The sequence below is a fragment of the Malurus melanocephalus genome, unplaced genomic scaffold, assembly GCF_030028575.1.
Source record: "Malurus melanocephalus ecotype Western Australia unplaced genomic scaffold, MMel_1.1 scaffold_282, whole genome shotgun sequence".
Taxonomy (NCBI): Eukaryota; Metazoa; Chordata; class Aves; order Passeriformes; family Maluridae; genus Malurus; species Malurus melanocephalus.
Window position 1 is genome coordinate 677,134 of NW_026623514.1, and position 19,629 is coordinate 696,762.

Genomic DNA, 19,629 nt, shown 5'->3' on the forward strand with positions numbered 1-19,629 from the left:
TCCCTCTATGCCTTTTACCTCTCTATATAGATAAAATGTTGTCATGCATATGGGAAATGGATTCTGGCAGAAATATAGAGTTCCTGCTTGGCATGTGTATATAGGACAAAGGAAGTTTGATTAGTATTGTAGGGAGGACTTTGCATTCTTCTGTAACAATCTACTCACATCAGTTCCCTTCCCCCACCCCTCTTTTTAAGTRCAATATTGTTCTTAGTTATAGTGCAGCCTTTCTCTATGTGCATGTTCTCCGTTCCTTTTCCCTCCCTCTGGCCCCAGTGAATGCTTCCTCCTGGAGACAGGACAATATAATCACCTTGTTAATGAAGGCTGGGGTGTGAAATGGAAAGGGATGCMCTGGAGCCTGTGCCTGGGTCACATTTTGCATGGACACTGACTACTTTTGGAAATCCAAACAATGAGACTTTGCTAAATACTGAGAATATCCTTCTTGAGGGTCTTATAGGGACAGCAGCTGTAGGGTAAGAAGTATGGTATTGCAGTGGATCAAACAAAGCATAGGAATACACATCCAATTGTCACGATGGTGAAAGGAGAACAGGTGAGGTTATTTGGGGCAGAGCACTTAACTAACAGTGTTTACACACAGATTTTACCATCTCCTTTCTCACRTTTTGTCAGTGATGAAATTAATCTTTGCTCTCCATGCCTAACTTYAACAAAGTGGTGACTGACATTGCTGTTGAATATTGATGAATAAAGGCCGGAGTAATACATGTTTGAGGGTATTTTACAGCAAACTTGAAGGAAATAATCTGGAAGTAGCTTGTGTATGCAGCTGGAATGCCTCAATGCATCCACCCAAAATTAGAATAATAGGATGTGGGGGGTATCTGTGATGTCCAGATTTGATTGGTTTATCCTTATCTGTAATACTGCTGTTTAATTGGATTGTCTAGTAGTATCTTCTCTTTCAAACCCAAAGAATGCCTCAGAAATACTTTGTGTTATTTTTAACTCTTCTCTCTCTCCTTTCCTACCCTTCTCTGTTTGTCTAGCACAGTTCCTCACAAATCTGAATGCAAGTCAACCAGCTCTGCTTATTAGTAGCTTATTGCAAAATACGCAATATCTGCTCTTGTCAGAGGTCCTAGAGAACTCTGGAGAAGCAAGTCAGCTCTTAAACTCTATGTAAATCAAGGACTTTCTGGAAAGCCATGATCTGGACTAGTTCAGGTGTCAGAAAAATGAATTGTAGTGAGTTCGGTTGTCTCAAATCAGTGTACACAAAGAGTGGTCACAGCTGGTCTGGAGTCTCACAGTACTGTGACATTTTGGGTCAAAATCAGATCTATCAACCTGCTTGTTAAACTTCCTTGATAAAATACAACTTACAGATAAATAGTTCTGAGACTTTTCAGAGCTGTGTGCTACTGTAAAATAAAATACTGCCTTCTCTGGTATGTGCACATGTGTGTGTTGTCTCTCTTCCCTCCTAACAGTCTTGGAATTTCCATCACACAGATTTTGTGAGTGTGCATCATACGTGCTTTTGGCAAGGGAAAGCAAATAGAAATTTCTTTTAGGGTTCCATATATGAACATCTTCATTTAACTGTGTTTGGTAGTTTGTTTGGGGTTTAGTGTTGTTTTGTTTGGTTTTGCTGTTTTTGTTCATTTGGGTTTTGTTGTTGTTGAATAGTTGTATTCATTCTTTCTGGGCCCCAAACACTCCCTAAGGTTGAACAACYAGATCCCATTATGTTGTACAGTTTTTGTTAGGGTGTCTTCATACTTCCTACTCAATTTTCTTCTAGAAAACTTAGTTGGAAAGTACTGGTAACTCCATATCAGGCCTTTAACTTAAGCCAAGGAGATTATATGGCAGTGACCTGATACTCTCAGTTAYAAGTCCCTGCTTGAGTGCTATGGGACAAATGCAGTTTTTCAAGAGATGTAAGATAATCCTGCTTTTCCAAGCCAGTTATGATTATGTGTAAGGCTTTGGTAATTGGTGAATTTTGAGGGTGCATATTATTTCTTATAGAGCCAGAACTCTTTTGTTTTATCAGGCAGCTACTGGCCTTCTGCTAAAAGTAATTTRTGAAGGTATCATTTTACTCCAGATTTTTTCTCTAGTTTTTCCCATTCTTAATGACATTATGACTGCATCTTTTGCCAGCATCTTTCCACCAATTTAAAGAGGGGGGRAAAAAAMMMCCACAATTGTAAACATGACTTTGATGTCCTTTGYTTTGTCTCTGGTAGGAGAACTCAGTGCAATCAAAGCACCTAAATTCCTGAAAGAAGAAATTTTCCTTCAGATTGCTTACAGTATGTMCATCTTTTCACAGGAGTTTTGCTTTCGAGATGCTTTAAAGGAAGTTTTCTGTTTGAATGGACCAGGAGCTTCCTTTGCAAAGTGTTTGGAATAATGAGTGTCYAGCTGCTTTGTTGCAATAAATTGCTCTGCTGCATCGCTGGGGCAGTAAAATCACTGCTTGTGCAGCAGATCTGCTGCAGGCATGCTGAATTTAGATTTGTGTACATTTCTGTCACTGTGCACATGCTGTGGGTGTYTGTAGTGTCCCTGACCTGGCACAGTCCTGGCAATGTGCTGCTGCTCCCAGGTATGTCTTTCAGCTGGCAGTTTTCCTCCTCTCCTGAGGGATTTGAAGCTGGACCATGGCATGGGTGAATTGAGCTTGCTGATGAACTAGATTAGTGCTAAGATCTGGTTCCCTAGTTAACAAAACACGCTCTGGCTGCTCTTCAAAACTTCCTGCTCCTTTTCACAGGATCTGGTGGGCTCTGTGTAGTGCTGGCCAGTCTGCATTGTAGAATTTGCCTCGTCCCTTCTGCATGGTGGATGTGTTCAACTGAGTATCTCTGGTTTTACATTTAATTACAGCATAGACTGGATTTCTCATCATCCCTYTTGGCACACTTCCTGGAGTAAGTGGACTCTGAGAGGATTTCAGGAATGCCTGATGCTCTTGCTGTAGAGAAAGTTTAGTGGAAGCCACTTGTGGGTTCAATGCTAACCACTGGGCTGGACCACATGGTGACAACTGATAGCCAAGAAAAGCGCGCTGCTCAAATGCTCAGGTCCTATAATGTTACATTTTGTGGCAGTTTGGTTTTCTGCAGGATGTACTTCTTTAAAACAGAAAAAAATATGCCTGAAAGGGAGAAGAAACTGGATTTTAATGGAGTTTTCTGCTTGTGCTGGGGAATAAACATTCCTCTCTGCATGGCAAAGCTGTAGAGTGATGGGAAAATGCTTCTGGCTTCCACCTTTTCTAAAAAGGCTGCTATCTTCCAGCATCAGCCAGCATAAAAATACCTCATCATGAGGTTTTATCATGAGGCTGCAGAAACAATAGCAGTGCCTAACTACTCTTTAATTCTTAAAAAATTCCTCCTGCCATTTGTACAGTTTTGGGTTGCTCTTCTGTAGTGGCACATTCTGCTGATGCCTTTTTCAAATAGCATGATGCACTGGAGTTAAGGCCTGAGCCTTGCCTTTCTGATGAGGTCTTGGCAATGCTGGGTTGGAATATTGCAGTCAAGAACCTTTGGTAACAGTTTGTTGTTGCAAAACAGARGATTAAATGGAGATGGAAAAGTTCTTCATTCTGCTGTATTTGTAGGTAGTAGGAACAAACAGTGCTGTGGTGATGCAGTTGTATGAGTGGCTGCTTTGTGTTGATAAAAATCCTGGTGGTGACAATTAGTGGTATATCTCAATCAGTTGAGAAGACTRAAGTCTGTCTTGGAGAATGAGTACAAAGTAATTTTTAGGTAGATTCTCTTTTCATTGGTAAGGAGCTGAGATTTCAAAGGACATACAAAAATTAGTGTTTTTAACACTAACTTGACTGGTCTTCAGCCTTCTTGGTCTCATTGTTTTTTTTTTTAATAATCATTTAAGTAAGGTTTTTTTGTGCACCTACTCACTGGTGGAGCATGGGAAACTGAAAAGTCTTTGATTTAAAGTAAGCACTGCTTAACAACAACTAATGCAGCAATGCATTATCAACATTTTTCTCATATTGAATATAAAACACTGTACTAGCTACTGAGAAGAAAATTAAACCAGGACACTAGTCCATATCTTAACAATTTGTCAGCAAGGATGTTGAAGGAGAGTGATGTCAAATGCTCTCCTGAAGTCAAGGTAGATGACACAGCTCTCCTGTCATCCATGGAGCAAGTTCCTTCATCAGAAAAGATACAGAGATTGATCAAGCATGATTTATACTCAGTAAATCCAAATTTTCAGCTGCCATCTTGKTTTTTATGTACCTGGAAATAGCTGTCACAAGGATCTGTTCTGTAATTTTCTCAGGTACTGAAGAGATGCTGACTAGATTGGGGTTTCCCACATCTGTTTTCTTGCAGATAAGCATAGCACTCTTCCTGGCATCAGAGACATTCCCCCAATCCCCATAACCTGTGAAAAATAACAGAGCCTGGCCTTGCAATTACAGCAGCCAGCTCTAAAAMGACACCTGGAGGCATCCTCTCACATTCCCTGGACACATGTATGTCTGGTTTGCATGGATGATTCTTAACTCAACCCTCCTTACAGCTGTTGGTTCCTTGCTTTGTTACTGCTTGGTGCCAAACCCATTCAATAGCAGCCATATATTTGCAATTCTTCTTGCTATTAATATAATATGCTTATTAATATACTTACTGGTCCTGACATCTGCTGCAAGTTTGAGCTCCTAATGCTATCCCAATGAAGTCTCTGCATCTCCAAGCAATATTTCTATATTTGTCTTTGTGAGCGTGCCCCTTTTTCCCTATCTCTATTCCATCCAACTTCTGGTGAGTGGCACCAAAATACTGGATTGTCTCTCAGACACTGCATCCTCTGGTACTTTTTAGTGAATGAAGGTGTTGTTATTTGTTCAAAAACTGTTTAGTGACTTAGTGCATTTTGAAAAAAGCATGTACACTCAGTCCAGTTTTGTGTTTAGTGAAGCAGGTTTGACAGAATGACAGAATGAAGTCTCAGCAGAAGTGTACTGATGTTTTTTCTGCTCCCTGTAAAACATGTGGTTTGATTGCCTTATTTCACATGAGCCTTGATATATCCAGACTTTGAAGTATAACTTCCTTTAGGAGAAGCTTCCCTGGGAAATGGGATTGGAGGAAGGAAACAAGACTTAGAGCTTGTGGTGGTGGTGGCAGGACACCAAGGGGTGGGGTAACCAAAAGTGTCTGAAGTCTGAGCTGAGTTAGCAGCTCTGCTTCTGAATGCCTGGGGTAAGCCAGGAAGGGAACTCTCTTCCTTTCAGTTCCCAGAGGCTGCTTCCCATATACACCTGGTTTAGGAGAAAGCTTTCCCTGATGATAGAGTTCCCTTTCAGGTTGACTTGGTTTTTATGTTTTCTTTTGAGCGCTGCAAAACCTCATAAATTTTATTTCAAAAGCATGTCTGGTGAAGGAATCTGCATTCATGTGGACAGAGATGAATCCATGCCAAGTGCAWTCCAGGTGGGAAAGCTATATGGAGTGTCTTTTGTTTGAGGCTGTGCAGCAATAAAGTGTTCAGATATTCACAAAAAGTCTGAATAGTTCTGTTACTTTTTAGAGGCTTGTGCATTGTAGTATTTTAATTTTGCTTTTTGCTGTGAATTTTTGAAAATGCTGATAATTTTCCACCTCACAGAAAATAATTGGTTTTATTGTTGCCATTGTAGTTTGTCCATGCTCTCTTTTGTTTAGTGTGTTTAAAGTCTGTCTTTGATAAAGAAACACCCTGGATCCTCCCTGAGCCTGACAGATATTTTAATTTAGCYAGTCATGTGAATCTGCTATTATATTGTGACAAGGAAGATGACAGACACTTGGTCTGGATGATTCCTGTTGTAAGCATTATCAACCCCATGGATGGTGTTTCATTGCCTGTGGAAGGAACCACCAGTGTTTCAGGCTTGAATTGTTGAATTCAAGAATTCAATGCTTGTGTTGCACTTTTAGTTGATATCCCTGGTTTGGAAAATTACAGTGTATTTTATCTGTYGTGATCTACAGAGATCACTGCAGTGTAAGTTTGTGGTATTCAAGCAGAATCTTGTGGCTTGGAGTGGTGGAGTGCTTTTCTGGACAGAAAGTTTTCTGTCAATGAAGCCCATGTCTTACTGGCCTTGGTGCTGATTCTGGGTTTTTTCTTGTGTCTTTAATCCATGTTTTTTAGAATTATGTTACTGGGTTGGTGCTTCTGAWCTGTACCTTGAACATAACATGTTTTTTTTTATTTGAGAACGTAGATAAAAACCTGCCATGCCTGCCTTCTCATCTCTCTTTTGTGCTCTTATGGGACTGGATAGTTCCCCAGAGCCCTTCTGTGTTTCTTTGTGGTGTTAGGTTGTCTTGAATTTGTAGTAACATTGCCACTACAAAAGTAAATTTCACTCTTCTCTGCTCTGTCATGGATCTGTAAGCCTTTTTAAAATCTTGTAATGTTTGATACATATACTTGAAACACACACCTCAGATGACAGCCAGTATTGTCATCTGTGTTTTGTCCAAGGCAGCTGTAAACACATGGCACTCTGAATCCTTCTTAATGTGTGGAGTTTTTCAGTCTTATTTTTTGGCTGATTTTGTGAAGTGAGATGAGAAGATTTTCTTYCAAGATTTTCCTCTAGTTGTTGGACAACATCTGTGTCTGCTGGGAGGGAGAATGTACTGGGTATGTTGTCTGTTCTTATCTTCTTCTGACTGGAAGGTAGAAGTTCTGCAAAGCTGCACTACATGAGTGGCCATACTTCATAATCTTGGAAGCTGCATATCAATTTTTTCATATGGTAGAACACCGAGTCCTGCAGTTCTGTCTACCTAGTACAGCTTGGCTTGTTTTTTTCCTAGAATGGATTGGTGATGAATCTTGAAAAATAATGAGTGGTRGGAAAATCCCTGTATTGTGTCAGTTGACCATCATGTTTCCCATATTTTACAGTAATCACTCAAGTTATTTGGAAAGTTAGGGCTCCACAAGATAATATAAATAGCACTCCATGTATTGTACCACTTGCAAAATGGAAGTCAGGGTACAAGACATGGGAGAAAAAGASAAAAGGAGAAAAGGACAAGCTGGTGATACAGAAGTGATGGTGGGATTAGGGGCCGTTACATGGTGCTGCTTTGCATGGATTAGTGAGGGGTATATATATGTAAATTATTGAGCAGTATAATCTCCTATTAAAATCAGCTACCAGAAAGCAAAGTTGTCATAGAGTTGATATGAGTTTGTGGTTTATCTTCAGCTAGTTTGATAAAGTTGAGATTTACTGAAAGGTACAAAACTGGATAATGTACAGACTTTTTTTTTTTTTTTGCAAAGACCTCCCCATATATGTTAAAGCCTGAGACACAGGCAAGGGTCTATGAAAAATAGAAGGTTTTAGTTGAGGGAAAAAGAGAACAAGGAGAAGACATTATACAGTATAAGAAGTTATATGACATTCTAAAAAAGGTGATAATGGCTCTGAAACATGGGGTCTGGATCTTAATGATGTGTAAAGGTTTYATGAGTGACTCTGCAAAACAGTTTGTATTATTTCTGTCAGTTTGCAAGGAAAGATTGTTGGCAGTACCAAGGGGGAGCTTTTATATCTGAGCAAATGACCTAAAATCATATTTAATTGTTAGCCTTCAATGATTTTTCATAAGCAAGTTGACAGTGAGCTTACATGATATAGCAAAGATTTTATACTCATAGCATGCTTCAGAAACTTTCTGAATTTTTCATATATGCAGCTTTACACTCCATTTTTCTGGTGTACCTCAATAAATAAAAGTGTATTTGTTTTAAGGTATTCAAAAGCAATATGTATGTTTTTTTTAATTCTGACTGGCTAAAGGTTTCTTTCTGATTCTATTTCAGATGCATCCACTTGGACTGTGTAATAGCAATGATGAGGAAGACCTGTATGAATATGGCTGGGTAGGAGTGGTGAARTTGGAACAGCCAGAGTTGGAGCCTAAGCCATGCCTCACTGTCTTAGGAAAGGTAAGGGGRCAGTTTGGGGCTGCATGTGACTGTTTCTTGGAAGGATTAGTTCCTCTCTAAGAAAAATCAGCAAGAAATAAACCAAGGGAAAACTCCCTTTACTCCACAAAATACTGTTTTGCGTGTTTTAACTCCAGGTACTTTAGGGAAAGATGCTGTCGTAACTCAGTTGGTAGAGATGGTGACAGGGAGCTGAGTATTCCCTTTCTGAGCTCTGTAGGAACCTAACAAAGATGAAAATAAAAACTTTCTTTAGCAGAAGCAGTATTGGAGTAGAAGGGTGAGCTGCATCTGTGGTGCTTACTTGGTCAAAGCAGTYAAAACAAAAGCATCTTACTGGTTTTCCTTAGGTACAATTTTCTGAGAAGAYGTACATTAATTCCTCTTTTTGGGGAAGGAGAAGCTTTCAAATCTAGAAGGATTTCTTTGCTTTCATGACAGGATAGATACTCTAATAACAAGTGAATCTTWTTGTACTGGTCAAAGAAATAAAAAYTTTCTTCTTCCTGGAATCTCACTGTGGAATGGGGYCTCTGGAATCTAAATTAATTGCAAAACTTTTCCCTTTGCCTTATGGGTTGAAGTCARTAAGATGCCATTACTGCTCCCGGGTGTGTTAAAAAAGAAAGCAGAAAGGTGACCTTTTTTTGTTCAYGCCTCAGAATTTTTGAGTAGTGAGGTGATTCTATGTTGACATTTGAAACTACAGAGGGGTTCAAAATGTGTGAAAGAGCACAGGCCACAAGTTCTACCAATAACTGAGAGTTAAAAACTACTACATAACGGGTTCATCCTAAAATCCAGCTGGCTAAATCAGGTAGGATTATGTCAGTGACTTCAGGTTAGCAGTGTATCAGGCAGAAAATAAAATTGTAGGTTGCCATTTTTGAGGTAAAACTTGGCTCTGCAAATTTATAAACAAAACTTCTAAAAAATTCACCTTTCCAAGGAAATGGGAAACTATCTGCTTGTCTAAAAGTTGCTGCAGGTTTAACTTGTGGTACACGGTGAAAAACATCTTTAAGAAGTGACTTCCCTTTCTATTGAATTTCAGCATAATACTGGTTAGAAATTTATTTTCTAACTTGGAGAACTTTTTTGTTTCACAGCAATTCTAGCTGTTGCTTCTTTGTTCTTRGATAGATAAAATCTGAGAATGAGGTCTTTGAAGGATGGGAATTAGACAAGATTTAGTCCTGAAAGATGCCTACTAATCCATAGGCAAACTGCAGGAGTAAATTTAGTCTTGAGGCAAGCCATTTCAGGAGGGAATCTGTTCAGTCCTATCTGTCAGGCTCTTGAAAATTATGTGAGGAAATAGATGTGCAAAATAGATAAAGAAAGTTTAACCATAGGTATGCTGCGGAAAAAAAAAAAATTTAAAAATATAAATCTGATCCACTGCTTTGTGCCCAAATCCCATCGTGTCCTCTATACTCCCTGTGTCCCCAAAGCCACACCAGTCTCCAGAATAAGTTCAGCTTARTATCTGCTGATGTTAACTTCCTAGAGTTTGGCTTTGCTTCAGTAGCATCTGCTCTGATGCATAAATGATAGTGATGTGACACAGGGTGTGTCCAGAGGGCTTCGGCGTAGAGTTTCATATGTGTCAGTTTATATGTGGCAATTTCAATAGGGGAAAAAAGACTGGCTGAGGTTCTCATCAATACTGCACTGCATTTCATTGTTCTGTATATTTCTATTTATTTATTCTTCTCTCCTGAGTTATTTYTTTCCTATTTCATGCTCTCTGCTATAGTTTCTCCTCTCGATCTCTTGCTTGCAATCCTTCTGCTCAGTTCTCACTATGCTCATGTTCTGATTTAGAAGGACATCTCAGAATTCTTGAAATATTGTTGAGTGCAGATAGCAGCAGGAGCATCAGGAGCATCAGCCCTCGGCTTCTTTCTGGTCTGGTCATCTTAACCAGTGGSAGCAAATTCATTGTCCAGGGCTCTGAAAAGTTCAGTTTCTGTGCAATTTTGCACAAATTGCTATGTGAGGATTCAGAGTGGTCTGTAAACTGTTTTGCCTGGGTAAAAATCAAACCTGCTGCATGTGTATATGTGTCTTCTTCTGGCTATTTTTAGGATTTGGCAGCTGTCTTAAAAGAAAATGTAAMAGGGAAAGGAAYGGAAAAGGAGAGGAAAGGAGGAAGGGASAGAGGAAGAAAAATAGAAGGAAAAGGAGAAAGGAAAGGAGTAGGGAAATGAAAGGAAAATGGGAGAGAGCTGGTCTTGRACAGGAAAAGGAACTTTTTCCATTTAGAAAAGGAGGAAGAAATCAAGGAGTGCAAACCTATTGTTTGTTCCCCATTAAGTTTGATTTAACCTGCCCCCAAGGTGGGGCATCGTAGAGGTGATATTGTTGAAAGTTTGGAATATGGTGAAGCAGTATGTAGGCTAGTTAAAAGCCAGTTGTAAATTGCATGACACATGAATCTGGTAAAAAAGTTGTATGGTTTTATTCTTATTGTTGGCTTTGGTTGTCAAGGTTTTTTTGATTTAGGAGTGGTGTTTATGTTTGGATTTTTTGGTTTTGCTTTGTTTTTAGTAAAACTCTGGTCTATGTTTTTAGAAGTTCCACTCTACTTGTTTATCCATGGGTAGCTATACAGAACTTAATGTGTCCATTTTCGTATTGATTTGTAATTCACATTGATTTTGTAATTGCTCATCCTTCTTAGTCATTGCCGTCCTTCTTTATATGATGTAATAGAAATGAAAGTGTTTAAAAAAATGTCTCTGCTGTTCAGAGTGCCCATGCAAACCGGGCCTTGGTTGAGGCAAGGAGTGTGTGTGGCAGCTGTGTTTTACCATTACCTTTGATCACAGTGCAGCCCTGTTTGAGGCCATGCTGCATGCAGGCAAAGCAAAGGCCTGGGTTTTACTGATCTTATGAGCTCCTGAATAGGGCTAGAAGGGGAATGACAGAGGAAGAAGAAAGCTTTTGGAAATGAAAAGGAAACCCCGTGAACCCGACCAGCATTATTGGCTGGATTTGCCTACCAGGGAGCCGCTCAGTTTCTGCCAGGCTAATTTWGCTTCAGCTTCTCTCCCCCACACCCCCGACCCCACCTCCCCCTCTCTCCTTCTTTCAGACTTTTTTTGTTTTTGAGGCATGGCTGTAGTAAGTTGGTTCTCAGGCTGGGAACCCACTGAGCTGTTGCCATGGTCACTGGGAAGCTCTTGGTGCCATGTGCTTCAAAGGGAACCTTTCCCCTCCTGGAATTCCTGCCTTCTCTCTGCTTTCAGCACAATGAGACTCCTTCACTGCTCCAGCAGTGCTGGAGGAAGGGAAAAGCAGGCTTGCCTACAATACTGAKTGCCTGCCTGCATCCTGGCAGGGCTGGGGAGTTGAAACTTGGTGTTCTTTAGGGTCCCTTCCAACCCAGACCATGATGGGATTCTGTGATCCACTCTACTGTGATGGCACTGTTACCTGCATGTGTCCCATACATTCCAGCATGCAGACAGACCCCTGTTCTTCCCCCACTCCAGTAAYTTTTAAAGGAAATTACACCTGTCAATCCCTTTCTGCAGGATTGAAAGTTCACAAGAAAGGATTTTGTTCTTCTTTCTCTCATTCTGTATTAATAGGTTATATGTATTTGAGGATGTACATCTGASTATAACCTAACAAAGAGAGGATGTCCCAGCTACTACAGCTTCCTGTTTTCTTCAGATGAAAGAAATCTGTAATATGAGGAAATCCCTAGCAGCTCTTCCAATATCCATKCACTCCTTTTCTTTTAAGAGCTTATTTACAAAAATTTGCACAAATACTGACTWAAAGAATCTCTTGTTTTGCCATGTCATCATTATACTAGTTAGGCTGGGGCCACAATCATCATGACTTGAAAGGGCACTGAACAGTTGGACTGTGATTCCTAACCTTTTATCTAACAATTTCAGTATAAAAATTCTTATAAGGTAGTCAAATGAGAATTTATGGGGCTATGTTGGTAGTTTAGTTTCTGAATAAAGAGAGATCTGTTCTAAGATTTGAGGAACAAGAAGGCCTGTGAGGAGTCCATTTTAATCTTTTTCTTTCAGAGTTACTGAAASTAATAAAAAAGGTGAATTAAACAAAAGCAACTTACACCTTTATATTACTAGCCTAAATTAAGCATACAGTTATATGTTCAAATTGGAATTGCTRACAGTATAAGTGTACCTTTTGTTTCTGTATAGAATTAATAGTTTTATATAGTTTGGGTAATTTCCTGTAGAAATTGATTCAGTTCAGTTGTAGAAATGCATACTGAATTTAGGCAAATGCTCTTCCATGCTAAACTTGTTCAGAAATCAGGACTGATTTATGTCATAGATTAACTTCTAAAATTATTGAGAGACATGTCTAAAACCTTGTTGATCAATGTTTCCAAAACTTTGCTCGTTCAGATACTGCAGCTGTCACTACCAGGTAAAAGTAAGGTGCCCTGTGATGAGTCTGCTGCTGCATGCTGGGAAATATTGTCACTTCAGGAAAACTTTTATTCATTGAAATAGTTGACATTCCACTTACGGTATCTATTCCACAATTTGGGGACCTTTTCTGCTTTCTGTTTGTGAGCCTATATTTCTTCTTTGCAAACTGGATCTGAAAGGGATTTTTAGTTAATTTTGAGGAAGTAGTCTCAAAAATTAATGGCAAAATTTGATCATTCTGGCTGAAAAGTTATAGTATGATTAATTTTTAAGCTGGTTGGTTTGGRTTTTTCACTGTGTGGCTCCCTGAAGGTTTGTGTTGAGGGTGTCGTGTCCACTGGAGGTGGGAACAAGTAAGAGGAGGCAGGGTAAAGGGTTTTTGTGATGGCAGTGCTGGCATAAATATATGTCAGACTACAGACTGAAAAAGGTTTTTCAGCAGTATAAACTTAATATTGGTGGTGTTGAACTCACAGACATACTATATTAAGTTTGTCATGAAGTAGAACAAAGTTTTGTGAATGAGACTAGACTCCTTTGGCTGTGGCCTAAACGATAGATCCATATTGCTATGTCAAACATGCCAGAACTCTGATCAAAACAAAACCTATGGTTTTTATCAACCCCATTGTTTTGTAATGAAAAAATTTGAGTTTTAATGGGAAAAATAGCACCCTGGCTAGTGTTAGAGATTCAGACCTTCTGAATTGGTTGTGTTCTTAAGGAGTCTCCATTAACTTTGCATTAAAATTTTACAGTTCCAAGGTTTTTTGTCTTAGCACTACCTAAAATTAGGGTTTACTGTAAAAAAAGCATAGTAGATACAAGTGTAATCCATGCCATCTGTATGTTTGTCTTTACTGTATTTGTTCTAAAGAATGTGTTGAGAAACAGAAAATGATCATTTTCCTGAAGCATCAAAGAACATCTTAAGTGCTATAATATCATAATGATTGTTTCTTGTTATTCCCCATTTCATCATCATTTATAATGTCCAGGACACCTGAAATGTTAATATCCATTTTAAGCAACCATAAAACTTCTCTAAAAATTACATTTGAATTGATACTGTTATTAGTGCAAATACTTTTGATGTCTTTTATGTTTTGACATTAATTGTTCCTACTTCCCCAGTGCTAGCWGTGTGATCAGACCTCTGCACCATACAGACACAGTGATTTCTAGAGTTCTAACAAAATTGCATAGATGAGACCAGAGAAGGAGATAACTCACGTTTTTTGAGGAAGAAGATAGCTTTTCATAATGGCAGACAGAAAAAGCCAACAAGGAGCAAATGTGTATTTTTGAAGAAAAATAATCACATAGAAAAAATGCTTTTGCCAAAAGCTCAGTGTATTCCTGCTTGGCATCTCTTTTCCTCTTCATTCACCACAGACCATACTCTTCACAACAAGCCTATTTTAACAGATGAAGAAAGGGATTTGAATGGGAAAGGAAAAAAGGAAGAAAGGCTGCATCTAAGAGTGTTAGAACATGTGGCCACGGCATGAAACAGCAGTGCCATCATAACAGCTGAAGTCTTGAGTTTTTAAGTACCTTTCTTGTGTGTTCCCTCTTTAAATCCTCTCATTCCATGACTGCTTTTTACTGTAATTTCTGCAGTCCCTTTGAGGAGAGAAGGGAGAGGCTCAGCACGGGGAAGAGAACTGACAAAAAAGCCAGTTAAAATGTGGAGAGGGGAAAAGTTTGTGTGTGGATCATACAGTGAAAGATGCAGAAGGAAAGAAAAGAGCTGGATCAGAGCCAAAGTGGAGAGAGCTCAAAGGAATGGCCAAACAAGGGCTGAATCAGGTTATGCAGTTCAGAAGTAGCAGCTCTGTCAGGTTTTCATTCATGAGCACTGGTGGGCCCTTTCCACTGGCAGCTAGTGCCAGCAATCTGCTGCTGTATTATTTGACAAACTTCCTTTCCATGTTCACTGCACAGTTATGAAAAGCATCAGCTATTCATGAATAAAGACTCTCTCTTATGTTTCTCCCTCTGGGCACTCCTTAGATTTGCCATTGTTTGATTACTTTAAATAAATGTCCACTTTTAGAGTTGAGTCTTTAGCAGTCCCCACCACCATCTTCACTCCTTTCTAACCAACTGTGGGACACAGCTGCTTCTCCGTTAAGCTAAAGAAGCAGCTGTTGTTGCACTACATGTGTCACAGTCAGATCTCYTAGTGAAATTAATGGAAATCAAGGCTGAGTAAAGGCTAAGGAACAATTATTTAAGGCATGCCCCACATACAAATAATAATAATATGTAAATGCTTCATGTCTCTTTAAGTTTTTGGACCCTCATGATTCTATGTGCCTTCTAAGCCTCTCAAATACTGAGAGTTGTTTTTGTTTTACATACAGAATCTACCTGTTTCTCTAACAGGAGAAATGCACAGTGCAAACGTGTTGGAAGAATTGTAGAAATGGAGTTTGAAACAGAAAAGTGAGCAAGTGAGTGCTCCTATGTTGGATTATGGAAATGAGCACAAAAGAAGGCTGGCAAGCAGAATCAGATAAATGGACCAGAAAGTGAAGAAAATAAGGAGCATATATGGAGGCAGGGAATGGAATTATTTAGGACTTCACAGATGAGTGACATGCCTAATTTTGGTGCACTAGGAGACAGAAGGCTTTGAAAGAAATTGGAGAACTTYGGAATGTAACCAGAGCTGCATCAGAGGGACTCCAGTATTCAGAATAAAAGTTGGGCAGATACAATCGACAGTGGTAAAAAACTGGATCTTAAGAAATTACAGACATAAAGTGGGAATGTTCTGCAATGATTTTCACAGGATTGAAAAGGAAGAAAGAAAGAAAAAAAGTCACACAAATTGTGCTTCATATCTTACTGCTTGGAGATAATTTGCCAGAACATGTTTTTCTGCTCTAAACATTTATCTTTTTGATGACCAGGTGATACCTAGAGGTGCGGTTTTGGATAACATGATGATTTAACGTTTGTACTGAGTTCAAGGAAACAACTCCAAATGAATCAAGTGATCATTCTGTGAAGTCAAAGCAAATAGGAAGTGCTTTTTAGTCAGTGTAGGGAGCATTGACTGAGSTGTTTGCAATTCTAGCAGGTTAGTTTTTGAACATGAGCTGGACATATTTGTGACATGAATTAGTTAATACAGATTAATAATGTATTATTAGTATTTGCATTGCTGTGGCCTTAAAATTGTTCAGTAGGGATATGAAACTCTCACATGAACATCTCAGTTCTTGGCCCATTGGTGTTTTGTTGAGTTGTTAGTCAAGAGAATACATCAGAGACAGATTTTTTTTTTTTCAAAATGCTCAAATAACTCGGTCCCCTTGGGATAGGAAAAAAGATGGGCTTAGACTTGAGGACCCAAAAAGTGGATGTAGGTGGCAGGAGGCATCTGCAAAGAGTGCAGAAACCATAGACTCCAGGTCCATGAACAGTGTTGAAACTCCCAGAGGGTCGCTTCAGCTGAGTGTAAGGGACTAATGAGCCAGTCTGACTGTTTATGGGCTGTGGTTAACCTCTTGCAAGTTAGGATTTCCTGTCGCCAGCAATGAGCTGTGACCGCCAGCACCACAGTGTTAATGATGAGGTAGGGGCTGATGAATGGCTGGACTCCAGACAGCAGCCTTCACTGGCAAAGAATCAAGTGGCTAGAGGGAGAAAAACATTGAAGTCTACAAGGGAAATAATGCAAACTCCAGAACCTATAATTCCCATGTTTAAAAAAAGAAAGGGACAAAGAAACTGGCGACAAATTCAAAACAAGTGAAGCTTTTATCTCTGCATTCTGAATAGAAGATTGTTCTTCAGCAAAACTGGCTGTAAAAGCCAGGCCAGTTAAAACAATATGCAGGCTGCTTGCCTCCAAGTAACCAGAAATTGTTGGCTCGGAGTAGCCTGTTCTGAGGAGCCAACCTGCTGGGAGACGTTATCCAAGCAACGGCTTGAATGTAATTCCTCCCGCTGTGGAATGGCTCTTTGGCAAATGAAGACCCTAATTAGAGATGGAAGGGTTTCTATTTTGTTTTTCTTTAATCCTTGCCCCGAGGCCTCTGCAATACAGCCATGTCTCTGCTTGCGTGGAGAGAAGTTTCCAGTTTCCCTTTGTAACAAAAATCCTCCACCTTTTTCATTTTTGTTTTCCCCTTCTTTTTATCTTTTTTTCCTTTTTTATTTATTTTTTTTTACAGAGTCAACAAACTACCAACAAGGGCCCACCACAGTTTGAGACCTTGAAACTAAACTAATCTAAACCAAGGATAWCTGTTTGGAAGAAGGGCCATATCATCCTATATTAGCCAGCCATGAAGGTGGAAAGTTGCTAGCTGAACTGGAATACTGGCCCACTACGCAGATTTTTACTATTTAATTTGTTACTCAAGCTAATTCTAGTAGTAGAAAGGGAGGATCTCACGGAATCAGCAGTATCCTACTGGATTCCAAGGGAATCTTACAGAAAGAYTGAAGTCCCTTACTAGGGGTCACATGCATTTCTGTAGCCTTGGATGCAGATTGTGCTATCTCTAAAATGCCCTTGTTCACAGTAGATACCAACCAATTGATGAAGGTCAATTCCTGAGGATGAGGCTAAGCAAGGCATGTGATTCTAAGCATTTCCCATTAAATTGGTTGAGGTTAGATGGAATCCTTATTTACGATTTTTGAAAGCTTTGCCATTTCTCATTCTAAGTGCAAGACATAATTCTTACAAATTCTTCATTTTCCCCTTTGATGTAGGTAAATACCAGTGTATATTAGAGCACATGCCTATAGGAGGAACTTCAGTACATTCTTTTTACACAGCTTGGGTACTGTAGGGATGCCTTTTTATAGTTTATTTGCATTAATATCTGCATTAATAGTTTATTTAATTTTCAACACCTCCAGTGCTTTCTTATATCTCTGGTTTTTAGTAACTTCTCTCAGCTCCACAGGATGCTTGCATGTATGTTTTCACAATTATCTTAGGTCTTGWTTGTTGTTTCTATTCATCTACTTTCAGTACACCCTCGGTGCAAAGGTTAAGAATTATCTGGGTTGACTGTAGTAGTATTTTATAGCATATGATATAGTACATATTTAGTACATAATTTCTAAAATATACTCATCTTGTGACCATTGTATTTCAAAGGTAACTGTATACAGAAGCTGTGGATAAAGCTTGAAAGATTTAAGATACAGCTGCATTTCTGTTTAACCATCAGTTGTTGGGAATGCAGCCACCCAGTTCCTGCTGAGCGTGCTAGGTTCTCTGTGAATATATAATCTAGTTTAAGACCCCAGTCCCCTCCTTTGATCTCTTCCAGTGCTCACCCTTCTCTCTGTGACTGTCTCTTGTCATAGCAACAAGAGTGCTGGCCTGCAAAATGGTCTGTGAAGCAAAGGTCAGGGCTTTGGGAATGGAGTTCCATGACTCTGAAATGTATCTTAAGAGAYGATGTGCAAGTGGCAGGCAACTGTGCAACTGTATTGTTTGTTATTAAATGTCTTTTTCTTACTGTTTTTACTTGATCTAGACTCAGAACTGATCAGGGTTTCTCCCTATCCCCAGAAAAGAGAGAGACTTTATTTTCCTTCTTCATTTTAACCATTTGAGAGCCTCTCAGTAGAGTGGTATGAATATATATATACATTGCTGTGTGTATATATATATTGTTGATGTGTTTATGTATTGCATGAGGTGATATTTTCTTAAAATGACAAGTACATAGCGTCTTAAGGTGTGCTTCTTTTTTTTTTTTTTACAGAAAGGTACACTGTTTTTAAATTGTGATTATGCTTTTAAATTTAAAAATGCTGCTTCACACTTTCCATACTTCTTAATTGGTAAGCAACTGTCATAATGCCATGTACTGCAGAATCTATAGGGCATGTGTATAAAGCACATCCCAAAGTGCCAGAGAAGTTGAGTATTCCAGTCAGGAAGGGCTTTATGCTGGGTATCATACATGGAGATTTGACTGTCTTGTTTTGATATTCTGCCTTTGTTCTCAGACAGAAATCTGTAAGTTTCTTTRTCAATATCTCAGAAAAGATTTGAAACGGCACTCTGTTTACGCTTGGCTTAATTGAGTTGCTGGAATTACCAGGGAATTGTACATTAACAGGTCTGAAGCATCAGTTGGTTAATTTGTAACTTCTCCTGTTTGCAAAGTAGATGGTTGTCCTTTTCTCCTTCCTCCTCTGCCCTGCAGAATTGGCCTGTGGCCTGCCTTGCTAGCTCTGGTGTTGGTTCAAGGGACAAGGTATTTTTTGTAATTGATTGAGCCTGATARCAGTGTTGGGAGGAGAAAAGAGACAGGGGGTGCCTGTATTGTTCAGATGTTGTTTGTATTCTGTGTAGCTCTGAGAGAAAGAGAGGTTTTTGCATTTCCATAGTAGTAAAGAAAAGGTGTATTTGACACAATACTGTGGGGTTTATGTAAGGTTCTTTATGATGAGTTTGGACTTTATTGCTTGGCTTCATGTGATGCYATTTCTGCCATAYTGAAAATCTAATGCTGCCATCCATRGAATGGGAATGCAGTTCATAGCCACTGCTTGTTTTAATAGGATTGTTTAAGGTATTCCTCTCTGCTCTAGAAGGGCTTTGGGAGTATCAGGGTCAGAATACCATTCAGCTGACTGAAATGGCAAGCTGGCATTGGCACCAGCTCCTTGTGCCAGCCTGCAGATTCATYATGCATTTATGTAGGAATCAGTGGTCTCTTTCTCATCATTAGAACTTCCTGGGTTTGTCCATACTTAGTTGAGGATTTCTCAAAACAGCAGAAAGTTTTTACTTTTGAGTCTGCTCAAGAGAAGACCAAAACCACTGAATTGCTATATTTATCATTTATTTTGGTGAAATACTGCAGATGAAAACCTCATTCCTTCAACTGTATTCCTTAGCACTTAAGGTGTTTAAAATCCTTGAACTGCTTTTCCAGAGCAATAAAGCAAGACACTGCACCTTTTCACTGAAAATCTTGTTCCTTGGAGTCACAGAATCTGCAAGTGGCATGTTASTGAGTGTTGCTTATGTTTCCAGTATGCAATTCCAGCCTCAGTGAGAGGCTGACTTCTCTTATTTCAAAGGACCAGAAGACAGCTGATGATAGGATCTGCTATGAAAAACGTTCCATTTAACACCGCTTGCATAATCCCACTCTTTTGTCAGATTAATGACCGCTGACTCCACAATGTAGAGATTTGAGATAGACTATTGGAT

At 39.3% G+C, this 19,629-nt stretch overlaps 1 protein-coding gene across 2 annotated transcripts in view; it reads left to right on the forward strand.

Annotated features, from left to right (window-relative positions):
- Positions 1-19,629, forward strand: part of ZNRF3 (zinc and ring finger 3) — a 63,935-nt gene that overhangs the window by 27,233 nt on the left and 17,073 nt on the right. For both annotated transcript variants that reach the window (XM_057376549.1, XM_057376547.1), the window contains exon 2: positions 7,864-7,989. In XM_057376549.1, the coding sequence (XP_057232532.1) occupies positions 7,864-7,989 (126 nt within the window). The remainder of the gene's footprint in view (positions 1-7,863; positions 7,990-19,629) is intronic.